General features: G+C 44.8%; 1 protein-coding gene across 4 annotated transcripts in view; it reads left to right on the forward strand.

Moving 5' to 3' along the window:
- Positions 1-648: 648 nt before the first annotated feature.
- The window catches only part of Kitlg (KIT ligand), a 100,432-nt gene continuing 79,598 nt past the window's right edge, over positions 649-21,482 (forward strand). For 3 of the 4 annotated variants that reach the window (XM_052753215.1, XM_052753217.1, XM_052753218.1), the window contains exon 1: positions 1,274-1,309. In XM_052753215.1, the coding sequence (XP_052609175.1) occupies positions 1,289-1,309 (21 nt within the window). In that variant the 5' untranslated portion in view covers positions 1,274-1,288. Of the gene's footprint in view, positions 1,188-1,273; positions 1,310-21,482 lie in introns of those variants that run through there. The other variant, XM_052753216.1, reaches the window with a different exon arrangement.

Here is a 21,482-nt window from a genome sequence, read left to right on the forward strand (position 1 = left end):
CTTGTTTGGCATATTTTTTTTTAAGGCAGTATATCCAAGGTTCTGGATTTAAATCATCTCTGTTACTTGGCTATTTGGGAAGATTAACCTCTTGAGGCTACTTCTTTATCTGTAAAATGGGAAACACACACACACACGCGCACGCACGCACTAGGTCCATGGAAAAGATTTAAAGAGATAATTTATGCATAGTTGTTGCGCAACACCACATACGTAATAAAGGAGTCATCATATGGCGGTGTTAGCTATTACTATGACCGTTTGCATTATCGTTCCGATTTTACAAATTTTCCTGACCAAAAAGTGGACCTTTCAAAACCCTTGCTGTGAGGGACAGCTCGCACATTTAGTAACTTCTTTCAATTTTGTTTTCTAAAGGCACTGGAGTAAACTCTTGAAAACAACATCTCCCTTAGTAACATTTAACCCTGAGTCATTCATTTTCTCACTAAAGTAACTGAGGAGAGAAAGAAAAAAAAGAAAGAAAGAAAAGAAGACTGGTTAAGACAATGGCTAAACCATAGATTGTAATTAAACTTTTTTTTGTTGGTTCTATTATTTTGTTGCGGGGCGGGGGGAAGTCTCTGCTGCGAACCAGGTGAAATCTGCCGCGCAGCGCCTCTTCACCCTAACAGACGGAGCTGGGACCCTCTCCGGAACACGAGGTGCAACCACGGTCCCCCCCGGTCCCCCCGGCGGTGGTGCGAGCTGAGCCTGCTGCAGAGCTGAGCCCCGCGCTGCGCCGGCGACCGCTGCAGGTTGTGCAGCTGTGTCCGAGACGCCCCGCGCGCCCGTGGACTCTGGCCAGTCCCCAGGCCGGGGACGCACGAGGCCCGATCTGTCCAACCTCTGGGACGATCCCCGCCCTCCTGCGCGGGCGGTTCGCCTCCAGGAGGCTCCGGAAGGGAAGGAGGCGTGTCCGGAGCGGGCGGGCGAGCAGGAGCTGTATAAAAAGCCCTGGCGGCGCAGCAGCCCGGGCTTCACTTGCTGTCTGTCACTGGGACCGGGAGTGCTGCGGGAAAGCAAACGGCCGAGGACAGGGCTCTGCGCTCGGGCTACCCAATGCTGGGACTATCTGCAGCCGCTGCTCGTGCAATATGCTGGAGCTCCAGAACAGCTAAACGGAGTCGCCACACCGCTGCCTGGGCTGGATCGCAGCGCTGCCTTTCCTTATGAAGAAGACACAAGTGAGTAGGGGCACGCCCGGGAGGAGCCCGAAAGGCTTTCCAAGAAAATCGCGCCCGGAGCCCCAGGGAGCCCGGCGCGCCCTGGGACCGGCAGCCGGGCCATGTGGGGCTGCGCCCGCCGGGTGAGCCAGGAAGGTGCGGGGGAGGCAGGCGTGGTGTGCGAGCCCGAGCCTCCCTGCTCTGGGGTGTGTGTGTGTGTTTAGAGAGGGGGGATGAGCCCGGGAGCTGGGGAGCGCCACGGGTGAGAGGGAGCGGGTGGCAAGTTTGCAGCCGCCGCAGCGAAGTTTGGAGCTGTCAGTCGCAAACCGCAGCTTGCAGGCTTCGCTCTTCGGCCTGGGAGTTAGAGTTATCACGGGGGAAGGCTTGTTTTTTGCACGGGAGGTCTTTCCCCGTGGATTCGGGGAGATTATGAAACAGCTTCCCACGCGCCACCCTCGCTCGCTCGCTCGCTCGCGCAGTCAGATTTATCTGTGCGGTCCCCAGGTGGGCGCGGGACGCGGTGCGGACGCGGGTGCAGCCGCTGGAGTGACGCCAAGCCAGAGCTCCTAGGCGGCAGCGCCAGGCGGGGTGAAGAACCTGCCCGGCAGGCGGGGAAAACTTGGCAGCCTGAGAAGTCGGCCGGGTTCACAGCTCTGGGTGGGCCCTCCAGAAAGCTCTAGATGGAGTAGTAGTACTTCCACACTGCATGACGCCCTCTTCCATTACAAACCAGTAAAAGTTCTTTTTTTTTTTCCTTTTTTTTTCTTCTAAATGTGCACCTCCTAAGGATAGTCATTGAGATAATGCCCAGGGTCGCTAAATTGCGCTTTATGCATAAAACATTGCCCGGGGGTACAATTATGTCTTTTCTTCGTTGACGCACATATCTGGCTCGGGGTTATAAAGAGCCACTGTAGTGTTCTTCTCTATAGTTCCTTTTACCCTCGCGGTTGCTACCTCTTTATGGTTCTTCCTTTCCGAATTGTTCTGTTAGCTGCAGCAGGTTGGATAAAGCGTTTCTTTCACATCCTTCCCGTCCCCTCTCTCCCCCATTCTGTGGGTGATCGCAATTTCTGAAATGTATGGAAGGGGATGAGATTTGAGGGCTTGTACTCCTCTTCAGCTTTGAGGAAGGCATCCGTGTATTGCAAGCAATTAATTAAATGACTCATATGACGTCTTATTTTAAATAGATATCTAGGCTTGGAGAGGAACCCATTAGGAACCAGCAAGAATAAAGCACCTTTCTCTGGTTTGGAAAGGGATGGAGAGGGAGCATGGCCAGGCATACTGGAGGTGTTTTCCTTAGAACACTCTCCCTGACTCAGTGAGGTTGGGGGAGAAATGGAAGGCAGGTATCCACCCCTGCATGCAGGTTAGTTTTTACTCAAGGCATCACACCTAAGATCACTATAGTATGCTCTTGAGATGGGGATGGTAACGATTCCTGCAACAAAGAAAAGTTTTGCTGTGGCTGCATCGCGTGTACGTGCTTTCTGCTTTGTGGAATGATAAACAAGGGTGGGGTACCTATTTCTTTTTTTATAATAGCATCTGCTTACATGAATAATGGTGGCAGCTCTGAGTGGAGCAGCCTCTGATTCAGGAAGAGAGCCCAGACCTTCTTATTTAAACAAGAAAACAGGAGGCAGACAAGGTTAATGTCCAACACGCCAAAGCCCAGCAATGTGGCTATGGAGTCACTTTGAGAGGCGGTAGGATTGATGATCCTTGCACCCTCTTTGCAAAACGAAGTGCGAGCTTTGTAATCTCCTTTCTCGCTTTGATTAAATGGCTGTGTAAATAGGATTACATGGAATAATTCCATTGAAAACTAGAAAGAGGTAGGTCCAGCCTGCAATGCTGTGGCAGTGGCATGGGTGACTCTGTGCTGTGCCGGCCAGAGATATTTGAGACAACTTAAGTATTTTAGAAATGTGACCTGTTTGGACCAAGTTAAAGTGCAGGCCCTTTTGGGGGAACTTGCCGCTGATAAAGGGTTTGTAGGCAAAAAGAGGGCAGCGCTCTCATTGAATGAAGGCATTCATTGTCTCGACTCTAATGACCTTCAAGGTTTCCTTTAAGGATACTTCTAGCAATTCACATTCTTGTCCCTGAAAAAGAGGACACTGGACATAGCACCAAAATCAATAAAATAATCCGTGAAGGAGGGGATTAGATTCACTTTCTTGTTATCAGGTCTCCTAATCTAAGAGTTGTAAAGAGATGGTCTGCACAACTCCGAATGTGCAGGGCATGGGGTAAGGGAAATGGACACTGAGAAAGATCCAGGCTTTTTTTTTTCCTTTTTAATTTGATGTTATCTTTGCCAGGGAGGAAAATCTACTTTCATTAGTCTACTGTAAATGTGGGAACAATACCAACTTCCGTTATAACCCCCTGTTCGGTGTGCTCTCGTTACCCAATAAGTGAAAAAGAATTTACTGGTAATATTTTTAAAGGATTTTGAATTAAAGGATAGAGCTTTGCAAGAATCCTGGGGACACCAGGCATTTTGAGCCTTCAGTCAAGCTAAATAAGTGTGAAAATTCCATCAGCAGCCACTTGGGGCTTGATGGATGACTCTTTGATTTACTTAGTACCAGTGATAGACTTCAGGATTTGGAAAATAAGTACACACAGCAGTCATGCTGAGCAGTCGGGACAATAAATTATGTCTTGTGTCTGCAATGAAGAATGTGTTTTGTATTTTTGAGATTTCTCTTTCTTTTGCGGCCCCCCTCCACCCCCATAGAGCATGAATTTACAGTATCTAAAGAAAACTGTGACTCTGGCTTAGAAACAGTATCCCTCTCAATAATAAGCAGCTATTTTTAAAAACACAAGACTCTAATATGTTGCATTACAATGGAGAGGCCATGTTGCAGCGCCGTTGGTGTGGTCAACATACTGTGTTCATGTTTATGTCTGTTATGCTTACGTCTTAGTGTCCCCTACAGGTTCCCATAGCTTATTGTGAGTGCTGTCAACGTCAGAAGTATCGAGACCGGAAAGATTTGTCTTGAAAACAATGCAGAAAGGTCTATTTTAGGAACACTGAAGCGCTCACGGAGGCAACAAATAGAATTTTAGCTTTGACTGTACTAAAAAATACCTCCTTTTTTTTTTTTTGGTCTATGAAATATTTGTCACGTGGGTGACAGCGGCAATTACAATCTAGAAAAATTAACATATTTGTGAAAAGAGCATTTTAAAATCTTGTCCTTGCAGTGGCTCCGTTTGCTGTGGGTGCTTCCAGTAGGCCTAATTTACGTAGCTTTTAATTGATACATTGTGCCAAGACTTTGAGACTCAAGTGCTAAGTCGATTACATTTAACATGAAACAGGGAAAATAACCATATGGAAATCTGAAAGCCGGTGCCAAACCAATTAAAATTGCTAAATTTTATTTATGTCTTAACTGCTGATGTGAAGATAGCAAATTGTGAGCGAACGTTTGTTCTTTAATGACAGACGATTGAGATCTTACCGCCACCTTAGGTAACATTTAAAAATAAAATCCCTGCCAAAATACCTAGTCTTTCAGCTTTGGAAGATTCTTTCATGTTCCCTTTCCGCTCTCTCCCTGTTGGTGGAGCACCCAAAATACAGTTAGTGGGAGGACTCTAGCCTGGGAAGACTTAGGCTTCAATTCCCGTTCTACCACTCGTGAGACAAATGACCTTAGGCAAGAGGCATCTTGGGATTTCCGTTTTGTAACCCGTGCGGTGTTAGTAAAATAGTTATAAAGATGTTTCTCAGATGGTGGCTGAAAGGACCGAAGAGGGGGTAAACAGCCTCTGTCCTGCTCAGTAGCTCACTGTAACTACAGTCTGAAACGCATTCCTGAGAAGGGAATTGCCCTCCCACGGACTTAAAATGACCCCTCAGGAGTAACGCGCGCGCGCGCGCGCGCGCGCGGAGAGCGAGCTTTTCTAAATCTGGATCCTTTAATTCAGTGCTTGGCCTTCCTTACAAGCTGCCATCTGATTATCAGTTGTCCTTAACACAGGCTAAACTAGGAATGGGCCGAAAGGAGGGTGGTGGCGTGTGGACCTGTGGATGGGAAGCTCTCTAAAGTGACTGAGAGGTCTAGGGTGGGAAACAGAAGTGGGAGCGTTCTTCTGATTTACTTTCCAGTCTGTCTACTTGTGCCAAGTTCATCATCTGTGGTTCTGAGGGTCTGTCTTCCTTAAGACTACGAAGAACTGGTCAGCTCCCATCCATGCTGTTATAATTGCTTTTCTCGGTGAGGATGTACATTTGTTTCTTCTTTATTGTCATAACCAGGCAACGATCTGTGATATTTCCCCCCACTACCCAAGTTTGGGGACCTCCCCCCCTCCATCTGTAAGTCGTGGAGAGGCATTGGGTATATAAATCTCCGAGTAGAGATCTGTTATCTGTTCAAGAACGTGAATCACCAGCAGCTGCAGGAATTCTGTGTTTGGTCTTAGTCACCTGTGTGGTGAGAGAGGACACCTGGATGAGATGCTTGAGCAGTGCTCCACACTCAGGGCTGTTGTGTACAGTCCCTGCTTCATGGAAACCATTTGACTCCAGCCTTGCTGTTTTACAGATGCAGAAAGATGTTTTGCCTTTTGACTTAATTATGGGCATACTGAAAACTGTTTACCGGGACTGGGACTGGTATTATTATTATCATCCTTCCCTACCTATTTCTGTCTATCCAGAAAAAAAAAGAAGGTGGGGTGCTTTTCATATAATTAGGCCTCCTGGTTGTTCTTCTTGTTGTTGTTCTTTTTTTTTCTGAAAGCATGGTGTGTGTCATCCAAGGGAAGACTGTTGCGTTTCCTGTGTCCTTTGGCTGTATTTTACTGATTGTTTCTAGGCTGACAAACTGGCTTGGCTATTAGGGGACTGTGTTCTTTTCCTTTTTAAAATTTATTTATACTTCATGGGCATTGGTGTTTTGGCTGCATGCAAGTCTGTGTGAGGGTGTCAGATCCCCTAGAACTGGAGTTACAGACAGTTGTGAGCTGCCATGTGGGTGCTGGGAATTGAACCTGGGTCCTTTGGAAGAGCAGCCAGTGGTCTTAACCATTGAGCCATCTCTCCAGCCCCTGGGTTCTTTTCTTAACCTGAATACCGAGTTGTGTGACTTTGGGAAATTATTTGGACCTCTCCAAGCCTGTTTCCTCCACTGAAAGAAGGAAAAGTAGGACTGATTTTTTTCTAAGTGCTGCTGCTTCTAAAAAATCTTTCTCTTCTAAAATACTTCTAAGAGGGAAGTTTGAACCAGATGGCACAGGAGCTTCCTTTAGTTCTGAGATTTATGTGGCCATTGCTTCAGCGTGAATACAGCGTGTTGCCATTGGTTTAGGATGATGCGCCGGCTGATGGGGAGACAGTAAGAGTTAAGTCTAGACTGTTCTTCTTTAGGAATTTCACCTACTGCTAGTTATTTCTCTAAAACAAGGATGATATTTCTAATTGAGGAAGACCTCCACTTTCCTCCAATCTTCTGAGTTCTCTGAGTGAGGAAGAATCCTAAACAGTCAGACAGCCCCACGACATACATTTTCTGAGACACTGCTTCCCCATGTCTTCCTGCCAGGCTCCCACATCTGTATGGGGTGAAAATAGACAAATCTGGTGATGTGTCAGGAAAGAGAGAATCAGAGGAAGGGGCTGTGCATTTTTTTTTTTTGGTTTTTCGAGACAGGGTTTCTCTGTGTAGCTTTGCGCCTTTCCTGGAACCAGGCTGGCCTCGAACTCACAGAGATCCGCCTGGCTCTGCCTCCCGAGTGCTGGGATTAAAGGCGTGCGCCACCACCGCCCGGCGGGGCTGTGCATTTTGTTCTGTGTCTAGATGTGTGACCTTGGACAAGTCACTGAGTCTCAATATCCCTGAATAGCATCCATACTGAGAAGACGACAGTAGCTGAGACCACAGAAATGGACAGAGCTGGGAGCCTTGGGGGAAGGCTAGCTCTGTAGTAATGTTTGCCAAGTCCCTGCTTGCCTCAGCATTTACCAGAGCGCCTCTAAAGCAATCCCCGTCCACCTCACTTCCTTGGCTAATGCTAGATAGAGGAAGCAGGGCTGGCAACCAATTTTCTTGAGATGTCAGAAGCCACAGCTCTCCTTGTTGACATCAGAATATTTAAAAGCCAGCTGGACCTTCCTGCAGCCAAGAGACTAGAGATTCCTCTGAACAATTGTGCCATGGCCATGGCAATAATGCTCAATTCTGAGTGCTGCCAAGGAGTAATGAGTTGCCTATTAAAAGAAAGTTCACAATTGAGGCAATACTCCAGACTATTAAAAAACAAAAGATAGCGGTAGCGGTCTTTTGGTTATCTGGATGCAGATTGAGTACTTGACTCTGCACCTGTAACTGTTGGTTATGCTTGGCTCTCTTGAGAGCTGTAGATTACAGGCTGGTTTTGTTAGGAGGGGAGCGATTAGGTGGCCTTTGTGTGTGTGTGTGTGTGTGTGTGTGTGTGTGTGTGTGTGTGTGTGTGTGTGTGTGTTCTCTGTACACAGACGGCAGCTGGAACATCTCCTAGATGCCTTGCGAAGAATGCCTTTGCTCTCTAGGGTGACCATGAAAAAGGGTGTGAAAAGACCACAGGGAAACCCATCCATCCACAGCAGTCACTTACAAAAGCAAGGCTAGGTCATCTTTACAGAAAGGGCATCTCTGGTGTGTAACTGTGTCCTTGTGTAAACTTTGGAGGGAAGAGCGCAGCCTGGCCTGGGGTGGGGGCGGGTTGATTTAGGGGGGTTTGCTTCGTACACACATAATTGTGTTGCCACCAGAAGTTCATCTTAGAAACAAAAGCCCCATGGGTGCTTAGAACGTCTTCTTTTTCACCTTGATATACATAAAATCTCTGAAGCAAATGACCTTTTCCATTTCAGTGTGCTTACTAAAATTCCAGGGTGAATCACATCTCATTACTGGCTCGTGTGTGTTAGACAAGATGGCTGTCAACACTCAAAACTGTATAGTGGTTGATGCATGTGGAGGGTCCCTAGGTACTCTACTGTGATGAGCTTTCTGTTGTATTCTGGGGTGCCCCCCGCAACACCCAGCAATCACCTTGTGAGAACAGACCAATTCCTGGGTTTCAAAGAAGAGCATTATTAGACAAAACATGCTTTTGTTCTAAAGGTCTTGCTGCCTCCTGAGATCTGTCCTGTGTGTTAAATTGTTAAAACTCAACTCACCACCGAATGTTAGCTGGATGAGCCTTGGGAAGGGAGAGTAGAGATGCTTTCATATAAACTAGTTTATAATACGATCTAGAAAACCCAAGACCAAGGATTGCAAAACAAACCCCAGGAGTCATATGCAGAGCCATTATTTATGCTTCTATATAAACTCACACTTTAGCACTTAATGAAATAATAAACACAGGAGGCCTTTCCAGTGTTCACAACCAGCTCAAATCTCTGTGGTTGCCTTCGCCTGGATCTGTGACACTATTCAAAAGCTTATGTTTTGTAGGCCTCATGGAAGACCTTTGGTGCGTTCTCCTAGGTGGAACACTCAGCCTGTCACACAGGTCTCTTCTGTCGTAAGTTGTAACTGTGCAGAGGAAGACCTGGTGCATTTTGTTTCCAGGTAGTCTGCCCTAGGGGCTGGACTGCAGAGTCATAAGGGGGCTAGGCAATGTTCATGAGCAATAAAAAGGAGATGGTTAACATGAAGTTTTTCATATTTAGATGAAATTAATTTTGTGTAGAAATACAATTTGCATAGTTTTTCTATTTTTGTAACAAATTAGAAGGTTTTTTTTTTCATTTAAGATCTTCCCAGGAGAGTGTTTTAAACCTTTTGTATATGTTTATAATGTCTAAAAGCCTCAGTAAACTATCCCCTAACACTACTTAGAAAACAGTAGAAACCTCTTTTTAGAATTGTATTTGATAACTTACTAAGCTACAGTGTTTTATTTCATGTTAATGTCCATTTCACTGTGAAGAATTTTAATTAAAAAAAATCAGAAATAGTTTCTAATACTTAAATCTAGTTTTGAAATCTACCATTCACAATTAGAGGACTCTCAGTCCTTCATATGCTTCAATATTTTAAACAATTAGACTTGTTTGTTTGTTTTGTTTTCAAGACAGGGTTTCTCTGTGCAGTTTTGGTGTCTGTCCTGGATCTCACTCTATAGACCAGGCTGGCCTCGAACTCACAGAGATTTGCCTGGTTCTGCCTCTAGAGTGCTGGGATTAAAGGCGTGCGCCACCACCGCCAGGCAACAGTTAGACTTTTAAATGCAAAGCTGATTTGCCCACTTATTGTTTGTACTTCTGTGCCCATGCCCACATAGGAATAACCTAGCTTGAAGGATTGAAATTTGCTACAATCCATGTAAAGTATTAAAATGGGAAGCTAATTTTAAGTTCCCACCATTGTTTTATAGAATTGAACTATTCTGGTCATAAAACGTGACAAAATGGTGCTCAGCAGAAAGTAGTTCCAAAGTTAATTCGTTCCTTTAACTTTTCTGCTGGGAGGTAGGTGTGATTTCTTTTTCAGTTTCATTCTGCAGGTGGGGAAATTAAAATAGGCATTGCCTCAGGGAATGTGTGATATATTGCCACTGTTGTCCCCCAAAGAGATGGCATGTCGCTCCATGAGTACGTTAGTGTGACCAATTCATTACTTTGGAGATGGAAATTCTGTTTACTGGAACACCGAATAGAAAGCAAAAGTGATTCAGAGTGTGAGAGCAGCTGCCAGGAACAGAATTCGGACAGAAAGTCATAGTTCCTGTTGCCTACAAGAGAGGCTGGTCATCCATACACAATGAAATACATGCATGTCTGATTCGGGTTGTTGACCGTTGGTACAATAGTTTGCAAGCTTTTTTTCTGTACAACAATACTAACTTAAAAAAAAAAAAAAAACCAAACAAACTGTTACCCATTTCATGTGCAGATAACTCCAGAGGCTACTTTGTCCATCACTTACAGCAGTCATTTTCAGTGAGTAGGCAATTCGTTTGTCGCGAAGGCCCGTATCCTCTATTACTAGAGACCACATGAGTGAATAGGGCGGAGGATGAACTACCTCCTCATTTTCGTCACCTACTGGCTTTGTGACCCTCCGTCCATTTTTTTTCTTTCTGGGTCTTGCTTTCCCCATGTTTAAATGGGCAGAAGTAACTACAAGGTAGGTGTATTCGTGGGAGGATCACGTGGTAGACTATCAGCTGTCCTAGCAACTGGCACTTCACATAGCACCCTTTCTGTGAAGGGTACCCAAAAGAGGAGCTGCCAAAGAAGTGAAAGAGCAGTTTATTGAGCAAGGGAAATAAGACTTGTTAATAAGGTAGCCTACGCTGAACTTACCATGAGGGAGACACTGAGCCGCAAACTACATAAGATTTTCAAGCAGAAGTATTTGGAAGCACATAATACAAAGACGTGATGACACCTACCTCTCCCCAGCCCCTGCCTTTTGCCACTCCCGAGACTTTGAAAATAAATAAAAGTTCAGAAAGATTCAGAAGATTTGCCTGGGATTAACAGGGAAAGAATGCAAGGAAGTCTCCAGGTTTAGAACAGGAAGCCACACCTATTGGGTTCTAAAGACTAGATCCCTCTTAATCACTGACGTGTCACACACCCATATTTACACGCATGCTTAGAGATACCACCTGTACTCTAAGTGCTGTGTTCCCCCTAGGCAGGGTACTGAGGGCCTGCTGTCCAAGCGCAGTGCTGTTAAAAGTAGTAGAGCCTTTACCAGGTGGACCTAGAGAATGGAAGCTAGATCATTTAGTACCAGCTCTTGAAGTTTTGCTTTCAGATAACCATAAAGTGAACAGGCTTCAGCCACGCCACCATGCCACCGTGATACATAGTGCTACTTCAGCCCCAAAGCAAAGAGGCCACATGACCATGTGCTGGTCTTGGAAACTACAAGCCCAAAGGAACCCTGTTTCCTGAAAAGTTGATCATCTCAATTTCTACCCCACTTGTAAGGTTTGAGTGGCGACTACAAATCCTCCCCTCCTCCTCTCCCTCCCCTCCCCTTTCTTCTCCTCTTCCTCCCGTATCTTTTTGAACCAGGGAACCTGAGAGCAGGCAAAGTTGAGTTCCAGTGAAGGGGAAAATTGGCTTTGATGCCAGCTCCTCGGTGCTGTCCCTAAGTGTCAATGGTTATGTTTGAACAGTGCCCTACAAGTCAGGGAGCCTGACTTCATAGGCAGCTCTCCAACCCCCCCATTTCCGGAACTCTCAAATGGAAGCTCCATACCCAAGCCTTCTGTCTATTGTGGGGGAGATCCTTTGTAAACTGTAAAAATGCCATTTTATTTGATGGATTTGGTATCTTTCAGAAAAGTAGTACTTGAAAGGCAGAGAGCAGGTTTTTACATATTTTTAAATTATGCTTCTAGATAACTCATTGGAGAAAGAGGGGGTGCTGTAGAGATTTTGTTTATCAGTTTGCTCTGACTCTGTCTCCATGCTATTTTTTTTTAAGACAATCTTAAATGGTCACAATCAGATAAGGAAACTCTTTGTTGTGTTCTTTACTTTAGGATTCCTTACTTATTCAGCAAAGACCACAACACAATTAATTTAAGAGATTTAAAACCTGGCACCAGGACTACCAGCCTGCGCCACTGTGCCTGGCTTTTTATGTGGGGATCAGAACTCAGGTCCTCATGCTTTTTTTTTTTTTTTTTTTTTGGTTTTTTCGAGACAGGGTTTCTCTTTGTAGCTTTGCGCCTTTCCTGGAACTTACTCTGTAGCCCAGGCTGGCCTCGAACTCACAGAGATCCGCCTGCCTCTGCCTCCCGAGTGCTGGAATTAAAGGCATGTGCCACCGGGGGCCGGGCAGGTCCTCATGCTTACATAACGAGTGCTATTCTGCCTGAGCTTCCACCTCAGCCCAAAGTGATACAGAGTTTCTCGCCTGGCACTCAGAGATCCACCTGCTCTGCCTCCCGGATGCTAGGATTAAAGGCTTTCGCCACCAGATAACTTTTTTTTACAGACAGTTGTTCTAGCATCCTTAGTAACAGTATCACCATGTAACTAATTACTTCTTCGTAGTGTGGTACCTGGTGAACAGAGACTCAGCCAAACAGACTGTGGCAGAAGGTCTGCTCTTTCATATAAGCTCCCTGCCTCAGTTTCCCCGTTTGTCAAATAGGGTGAGGGGACATTTCTCCTAGGAGACTATGAAGACTGAAAGAAGTAGCCCACAGAAAGCACTTGGGGCCAGTGCCTGGTAAAAAAAAAAAAAGGAAGTCATTATATTAACTCGAAGAAAATGGGAACTTAGTGTCCATCTGTAGTGATGGCTCATTTCCTACAGAGAGCAATTGTTAAACCCAGACTGTAGGGGTGCATGGGATGACTAGAAGCGTTTATCCAGTCTCAAGAAGAGTTTACCAAGAGCAAAGTTCCTTTTCTGTCACGTGTTCAAGGCCACAGAACTCATCAGTGGTGGGCTGGCCCATGAACCAGGAGGTCTGTATCCAAAGTTCACGTCCGCAAGCCTGGTGCCTAAAACTGGGGGTGGTGGTGGAGGCTGCCCAATGTTAGCCTTTTCCCATTTTTGATTCAGGGGGTGATTTCCTGCCGTCTTTTATTTGAGAGATGTCAGTTTTCGCATCTGAAGAAATCCACCTAATTGTTGAGGGAGAGTGGGAAGAGGATAGCTTTTGTATTAAAAGCACCTCAGTTTTACTTCTGGCTCTAACTCTGGGTTGCTGTGGGGTCTTAGGCAATGTATTTAACTTTGTTTAACCTTTGTGTAACCTTAGGCAAAATGGAAAGAGGAGACTTTGTAGTTTCCCTTTTGACCCCCCCTCCTTGTTTGTTTTTTCTACCCCCTTCCCTTGTTCTGTCCCTCTCTTACCCCCCACCCCCCTTTAAGTTTAGAAATGACATGTATGTGATGAACTGTCTCAGAATTGTTCTATGATAAGTATTTGCAGAGCTGGGGACGTAGAACTCAGTGGTGGACTGCTAGCCTAGCCTGTGGAAGACCCTAGTTGTATCCCTAGCCACAGACATGCCAACAGAAAGAAATCTTTCAGAGTTAACATGCTTCCTACGATGGTGTTGGCTGGCAAATTCTGTATTTGTCGTGTTGACTGATGGGCCGCACAGACCGGAGGAACATGAGTGAGATTTTAACATCAGAATGAGGCTTATGTCCAATCACTGAGACCGTCATATATGATTTTCTTTCTTTCTTCAGGCCTCAGAGCTTCATCTAGTGCAGTGGTTCCCAGCCTTCCTAAGAGGGTGACCCTTTAATACAGCTCCTCATGCTGTGGGGGTGACCCCCAACCATAAAATTATTTTCGTGGCTCCTTCATAAACTGTCATTTTGCTACTGTTATGAATCGTAATGTAGATATCTGGTAGGCACATGGCAACTCCTGTGAAAAGGTTCTTCAATCCTCCCCTCTCTGAAGGGGTCACGACCCATAAGTTGAGAACCACTGATCCAGATGAAGGCTACACGGTAATTTACAGTTAGAACCCAGATTTAAATGAGGTAGTTCAGGGGAAATCGTCTAATTTAGGTGCCTTTCTCTGTAAGTAATGTCGCTGCTCTTTCAGGAGGGACATTGTCTGCCTACTCTGTCTCTGTATTCCGAGTAGGATGGGTATCATCATTTAAAAGCCGCTCTCATTGAAAGGCAAAGCAAGATTGTGGGCAGTGTGGGAGGTGGGCTGTGTCATTACAAGCAGCCTGGCCAAAGGCACCCCTGATGTTTGTAAGGATGCAGAGGACACAAGCTGTTGAGAGTAAAGAGAGGCAGTGGTGAGTGGGGTAAGTGCTTTGTAGAATTGTTTTGTTCTATTCTGGGGCAAAAGTCCTATTAGAGTGAGGGGGGAAATTCAAACACTCTAAATACCTGTTTATTATGTCTTTCAAAAGGAGCCTTAACCTCTTTTGGGTGGGGGGGAGTCAAAGAGGCTGCTCTTCAATTTGAGAGATTTTGAGGCCCTCTGTTTTTCTAATACTTAGATATTCTCATTTGTAAAATGAGGCTAGACTCTAATTGACCAAATAGGTAAAGGGTTAGAAACTGGTTACCAGAAACCTAGGTAAATACTTCCTGCTTCCAGTTAAATATAATTCTTGGAGTATAATATTGTGGTTTAATTTTTAAAGTGTTACTTTAATAAATGTTGGAGACACAGTTTCAACATCTCTCTTATAAATTCATGTTCTGTTTCTTCTCAATGATTTCATCTCTCTCTCTCTCTCTCTCTCTCTCTCTCTCTCTCTCTCTCTCTCTCTCTCTCTCTTTTGGTCCCGGCGATTGAGCCTAGGGCCTCACACGTGCTAAGCACATGCTGTACAATTGAAGTAAACTCCAAGCCTCTTGCCAGTGATTCTGTTGAGAGCTTGAGGCCCTAATTGAACAGGTTAATCTTGGAGTAAGTTTTATATCAGTCAAAGCAGACACAAGTTTCTTTTATCAGTCCATTTCTTCAGGTAAACAAGCATTCCGTTCTTTGACAGAACATTAAATTGTTATGTTTCTTTGATGATGTGCTGACTTGTTCAAAGCACTTGTAGAAGAGAGAAAACAGCTTCCGTTTTCTAATCATTTCCAAGCTCACAGTTGTTTTTTTTTTAAGCGTTTCTTGCCTGAATCTTTGACTACAGGCTTACAGTGTCTTTGACTAAACTCACCAAGCCACAAGTGTAAAGTCAAATTGGGCTCAATGCAGAAGAGGATCTGACACAAAAATTCTCACGGAGGAAAAACAGATGGGAAATCTCTCATGGATGGTGGTGGTGGGGGGAGGGGTAATGATGGGGGGGATGTTGATGTTGGTGGTGAGTGGTGGTGGGTGTGTTATTGGTGGTGGTGATGAGTGTTGGGTGGTGGTAGGTGTGTTGGTGGTGAGTGTTGGGTCGTGGTGGGTATGTTGGTGGTGGTGGTGATGAGTGGTGGGTGTGTTGTTGGTGAGTGTTGGGTGGTGGTGGGTGTGTTGTTGTTGGTGGTGGTGATGAGTGTTGGGTAGTGGTGGGTGTGTTGTTGGTGATGAGTGTTGGGGGGTGGTGGGTGTGTTGTTGGTGGTGATGAGTGTTGGGTGGTGGTGGGTGTGTTGTTTGGTGATGAGTGTTGGGTGGTGGTGGGTGTGTTGTTTGGTGATGAGTGTTGGGTGGTGGTGGGTGTGTTGTTTGGTGAGTGTTGGGTGGTGGTGGGTGTGTTGGTGGTGAGTGGTGGGTGGTGGTGGATAGTGGTGGTTGTGGATAGTAATGGTGGATGGTAGTGGATGTTGGTGGGTGTTGTTGTTGGTGGTGAGTGGTAGGTTGTGGTGGATGCTGGTGGTAATGGTGCTGGTGGGTGTTGGAGGGTGTTGCTCTTGTTGTTGATCGATGGTAATGATGGTGGTGGATGTTGGAAGGTGTTGCTGTTGGTGGTGGTGGTGGTGGTGGAAGGTAGTCCACTTTCGATGTCCTCCCCTGAAGGAAAAGAACAAGCAAGACACACTGACCATGCCAATAAAGGGCTTAGGAGCAGAGTTAGATTTTTAAAAGGGCTGAGGTTCCCACCTTTCCCCAAGAGTTTGTGTTGTCCTAGTTTTTGAGGAAGAACCCAGGAAAAGCAGAATAAGAATTTGCAAGGCAGCATAGGAGACTCCCTTCCTAAATTCAAGTGTCTGTCACAGAGAAGATGCCCATTTCATTATAGGCAAAAGGAATAGTGGGTTCTAGGATCTTATAGGCAAAAGGAGTAGTGGGTTCTAGGATCTTAGAGGTTCTCTGCAGTGATCACTGTGCAGGGGTATCAAGACAAGGCTGACCTGTGACTAACCTCCTAGAATCTTCTACTGGTCTTTGTAGTACCAGGGTAAAACCCAAGACTGTAGCACACTATTCAAGGTCCAGGACAAAATCCACGCCTGCAGCACACCATGCAAGGCCCTCTGTGGTTTGGCTGTTGCTTATCTCCACCACACCCTGAGTAATAAATTTCACTTTGGCATCTTCTAATTATGACCAGATCGCATGTTCTTATTCACGCCGTAGTGAGTGAGCGTTCTTAAAGGCCCGGTAGCTCATTTGCCTAATGCAGATAGAGTCTTTCTCCAGGGAGTCATCCAGGGAGTCCGATTGCCCTTCTTCCCTCTTCTCCCTCCCTGAACTCAGACACACACACACACACACACACACACACACACACACACACACACACACACACACAGACATACCAGAAGTACTGTTCATAGTAATTTGAAATTCTCTTTTTTTACTTACTTGGTTAAACTAAGTTTCTTATCTTATAGTAACACACTGCCAAAGTCTTTGTGAAGATTTTCTTAACTGAACTATGATTTTTTTAAAATAAAGATTTTACTACATTTATCTAGTGTGTGCCTGCGACGGCATGTGTGGAGAAAACTTGCTGGATTGGGTTTTTCTTTCCACCACGTGGGACCTGGGAATCAAACTTACGATGTCAGGTTTGGCAGCAAGCCCCTTTACTTGCTGGACTATCTCAACAGCCCCGAACTAAGATGGTAGTGAATCATGTCGGGTGTCCTGGGGAAAACATCCACCGCCACCAGCAGTCTAAGCATAGCTCTGGGCATTTACTGGTTTTATGCCTGCTGACATGAGTTGACACATTGTGGGCATCAGTGTGGGTAAGTTGGAAAGTAGGAAGCAGTGGGTCTATTACTATTAGGCGTTCGTGTCAATGGAGACACATGAAACCATGCACACATAACAGTTTCCTGCATAAACCCACATATTGTTCAAACGTAATTCTGCTCAGAGAGAAAAATGAGACGGATTCTATTGAGGTTGAGGAAGACCGTGGGCAGTTGCTTGCCTCTTTTTAAGGTAGTGGTTCTCAACCTTCCTAACCTGTAACCTTTGAATACTGTTCCTCATGTTGTGGTGACCCCCTACCATGAAATGATTTCCATTGCTACTTCTTAACTGTAATTTTGCTACTGTTAGGAATCCTAGTGTAAATATCTGTGTTTTCTGATGGTCTTAGGTAAACCCCTGTGAAAAGGTCATTCAACCCCCAAAGGGGTCTCACAGGTTAGGAACCACTGCTTTAAGGACCCAGCATGATATCTTGAATGGCAAGTACCAATTGCAGCTGATTCTAGATATCTGGAAGAATTAAGAGCCAGTCAGGGTTTGGGGACTGAAACTGTTCATTTCTGAGTGCGAGATTCGTAACTATGAGCTAAGTGTGTCACGTACTTTTATGTCCTAATTTGCCCCATCTGTGAGAGTGACAATGTGACAGTTCCTTGGTACAGAAGAGGAATATGGGTTCAGAGAGGCTGAACAAGTTGCTCAGCGTTTTATAACCATCAGTCATCAGGTCTCATCTGCTCCCAGTTTCTCGTTCAGTGGCAGTACTGTGCGAGATGGTTACAGTAAATGGATCCCCTCCCCCAGGTTACCCATATTCATCACGCCTCCTTCAGAAATTTCCCAGTATTTTAGACTACATAGTAGGTACCTGAGGTCACTAGTGCAATAGACAAGCATAGGATGCTGTGACTAGTACCAGTTCTGACGTATATAACCGGCAAACTCAGGATTGTAACAGTGTGAGAAGTTTTGAGATGGTTCCATCTAGGCGATATTTATGAATGAAAGGCAGACATGGTTAAGGAGTCTATATCAGAACAGTATTCCCACAGTTAAGATTAGAGATGACTGAAGTGTGGAGTAAAGATCTCTCAAGAAGGGTTTAGGAGTGGTTTTAGATAACATAGAGGGCAGTATCTTAATGATGGATATGATGGTGTATGCTTCAATGCCAGTACTTAGGAGTCTGAGGCAGGAGGATTGCTGCAAGTTCAAGGTTAGCTGGGCCACTTAGCAAAACCTGGTCCCAAGGCAGAGAGACAAAGGAACAAAAACCAAACAAACACGTTGGCAGTTCCAGAAACCAGTGCTTTTCAAATTTTAGATGCTTTTCTCACCGAGAGCAGAGTTCAGCTCTTGCAAGCAGACTTCCAGAAAGGGCCATTAGCGAGGGGAGGAGATAAGAGGGAAAGCTGAGCCCCAAGGCCCGTGTGCTAGAAGGTCCGTGCAGACTTGGCACTCTGAATGCTGCAGCAGCTGAAGCATGTCGTCTTAATTTCATTTAGCTGGATGCTCTGCTCACAAGCCCCTCTCTCCATTTCCTGAGGAAGTCGATTCCATCCCCATTCTCTGCCATCTGGTGAGAGAGTCTCTTTGCTTTCCAAACAGTCTCGTGTTTACATTTCTGCCTCCCTCCTCTTTTGAATCCCCAGCAAAGCAGCTGCTTTGAAAAGAAGCCCAGAGGATTACCATGGGATGGTTTACTCACTTACCCTCTTTCCTGTCCCTAAGAGAAGCTATCTTTCTTCTTCTCCCAGCATGACTTAGTGGGGGGACTTGAACTCTTGAAGTCCATTGTTCTTATTCTCATTTCTAAACCTGGATTAATTGGTAATCTTCCCGAAGTCTCGCATAAGGATGAAAATCAGAACATCAGAAAACGAACATGAGTACTGAACCTTTAAGAACATTTAATCATGCCCATGTTGCCAGATACGGGTGGATCTCTGTGAGTCCCCAGCCAACCAGGGCTGCACAACAAGACCCTGTTTCCACAAACAAACAAACAAACAAACAAACAAGTATTTAATAATAATAACAATGTCTGTCCGATTCACCTATGCTGATAGATTCTAAATAATCTCTACTTCCTTTTACTTCCTACATGTATGACTTTGTAGTATCCTTTAGAATTTTATCATACAGAATGCCTAGGTACAATTTCCCAGATGTCATGGTGAAAAAAAAAAAAGGGACAGAAAAGCTTAAAAAGTGAGCTTGCCTCACTTACTCATGCTTATTAGCATAGAAATGCAATAAGGCAGGCTTTTTTTTGTGGGGGGGCGGGGGTGGGGGGGGATGGGATATCAACATGACTTATCCTGCCATGCCACTCTCTGCTTCTTATGTGAAGTCACGTGAGAGGGGGATGCGTCAGCACTAGTCCATGTGACCTTGAAGAAAGGGCAACTAGTTTTGTTCTTGAGTCAAAGTGAAAATTGGACAGGCATCCAGAAATGCCACTCTGTGAGTCTTTTGGCCTGCTTCTGTAGGGATGACAAATAGGTAAGAGTCATCTACTCTGGGAAAGGGATGTGATTAGCATTTAAAAGTTTAACCTATGTCATCACTTCAAATGGGTCTGTCTCTGGGTGAAGTCTTATTTCCTGTGTATGTTTCCTGTGCAGAGTCACCATGAATAATTTTTTTTTATGAAGTCCTGCTGTAGAAATTTGGATCGTTTGCAGCTCATTTGCATTATAGGGAGAAAGTCATAGCTGCATGGAACTGGAGACTCCTCGGAGATTTGCTTTGCAAGACACTGTAGTGGCTTTATTTAGTACCACTGTGTTGAAACAATGTAAGAAAGTTACTTTGCTAGGTTATCTTTACCCACTTCTTCGGGAGGGGAAATCAGGATCTTAACACCAGCCACTTGGATCTACCATGTTTCTGCCCCAATGCACTAGGCATTTCCCAATGATTAGTTATTAATGAAAACTTAGTTTCTACACTGCTCTGAAACCCAGAGATACAATAAAAAGCAAAACACTTGCCCTCTCTTTGGTCTCCATGGAGTCTGCAGTCCCCTCTTGGTTTTAGGTACTCATTTTCTGTTTTTCTGCATCAATCGAAATTTCAAGGTAGAAGGAAAAACCAGAAGTTCAAACATAGAAGTGGTTTGTTAACTGATCAGTTAGATCTTAGATATCACAGTGACTACACCTAGGAGTAAAGGATTTATACTCAACCATGAGAAGACTCTTCTTACATTCATTCATTCATTCTTAAAATATTTGCAAGAGGTCAACCACATTCCACGGAACAGTGAGAAATTGAAAGTCCTGTCTTATGGTGCTTATACTCATTGTGGGAGTCAGATAAGCAAAACTGGTTAAGGATGTTGCAACTCAACCCCATTATGTAAATATGGACACCATCTGCTAAAGATTGAACTAAACACTACCAAAATGTCCCCTCTGTCCATTTCACATACTTAGGATTATTCTCAATACGGTTGATGAAGATGTTGCCACCGTTGTGGTCTACACTGTATAAAAGGGAATTCGGTTTTGGTTTTTTGATACAGGGTCTTTCTGGCCTGGAACACATCATGTAGCCTGGGTAACCTTAAGCTCATGGTAATCCTTCTGCCTCAGACACCTAAGTGATGGGATTACAAGACTACAATATCACTCCTGGCATTGTGCAACTCTTTGGTTTTTTTCAAAACAGGGTTTCTCTGTGTAGCTTTGGAGCTTGTCCTGGAACTTACTTTGTAGACCAGGCTGGCCTCGAACTCACAGAGATTCGCCTGGCTCTGCCTCTCGAGTACTGGGATTAAAGGCATACACCACTACTGCCCAGCGTTTACACAGCTCTTATAAGTAGTACAACACAGTGAGCAATGGACACCACTCATAAATGTGGATGAGTATGCACTGTAAGGAGCAGGTTAAGACAGAAGAGGAATAGTAAACCCCTCATTCTTACAATGTATATACCCTCACTACAAGGGGCAAATGGTAAGTAGACCTACTAAGTTCTCATGCTTATTTCTGCCATGATTGTAACAGTGATAGTGTACTTGCCTACCATGTACAAAAGAGTAAGCAAAAAACGAATAAACAAAAATAACCATTTATTTGAAGGTGGAGGCTGAAGCAAGACTGTCATGAGTTCGAGGCCAGCCTGGACTACCTAATAAGTTTCAAGCCAGCCTTGGTTACAGAGTGAGTTCTTGTCCCAGACATGCAGACTTACACAGAGACACACAGATACACATACACATGCGTACATACACACAGACATTATACACAGACACACATATGAGACATATGCATACACACATACAGATACACATACACATTATATAGACAGAGATACATACACACAGACACATACATTATACACACATACACATAATACACAGACAGACAGATATATACACAGACATTATGCACAAACATACATATTATACATGGACACACCCAGAGACAGACAGACACACATTACATTGTACACAGACACACATACACATCATTGCTGGTGGTGGAAATTGTTTGGTAAGAAAACTGTGACGTGGTGGATAGACCTCCTTGAGATGCTACACTAGTATGCTTGAGTTGCTTGACAGAATACATGACAGACAACAGATGGGAAAATGGTTTACTTTGGTTTCCTTCTGAGGCTTTCAGTGCATTGAGGCAGAGCTCAGTTTATGGCGAGTACGTGTGGCAGACGCGGTTCTCATCGTGGCTGATAGGAAGCTGAGAGAAGAGAA

This window comes from Peromyscus californicus, unplaced genomic scaffold (genome assembly GCF_007827085.1).
Source record: "Peromyscus californicus insignis strain IS unplaced genomic scaffold, ASM782708v3 Scaffold_24__1_contigs__length_46423439, whole genome shotgun sequence".
Classification (NCBI taxonomy): Eukaryota; Metazoa; Chordata; class Mammalia; order Rodentia; family Cricetidae; genus Peromyscus; species Peromyscus californicus.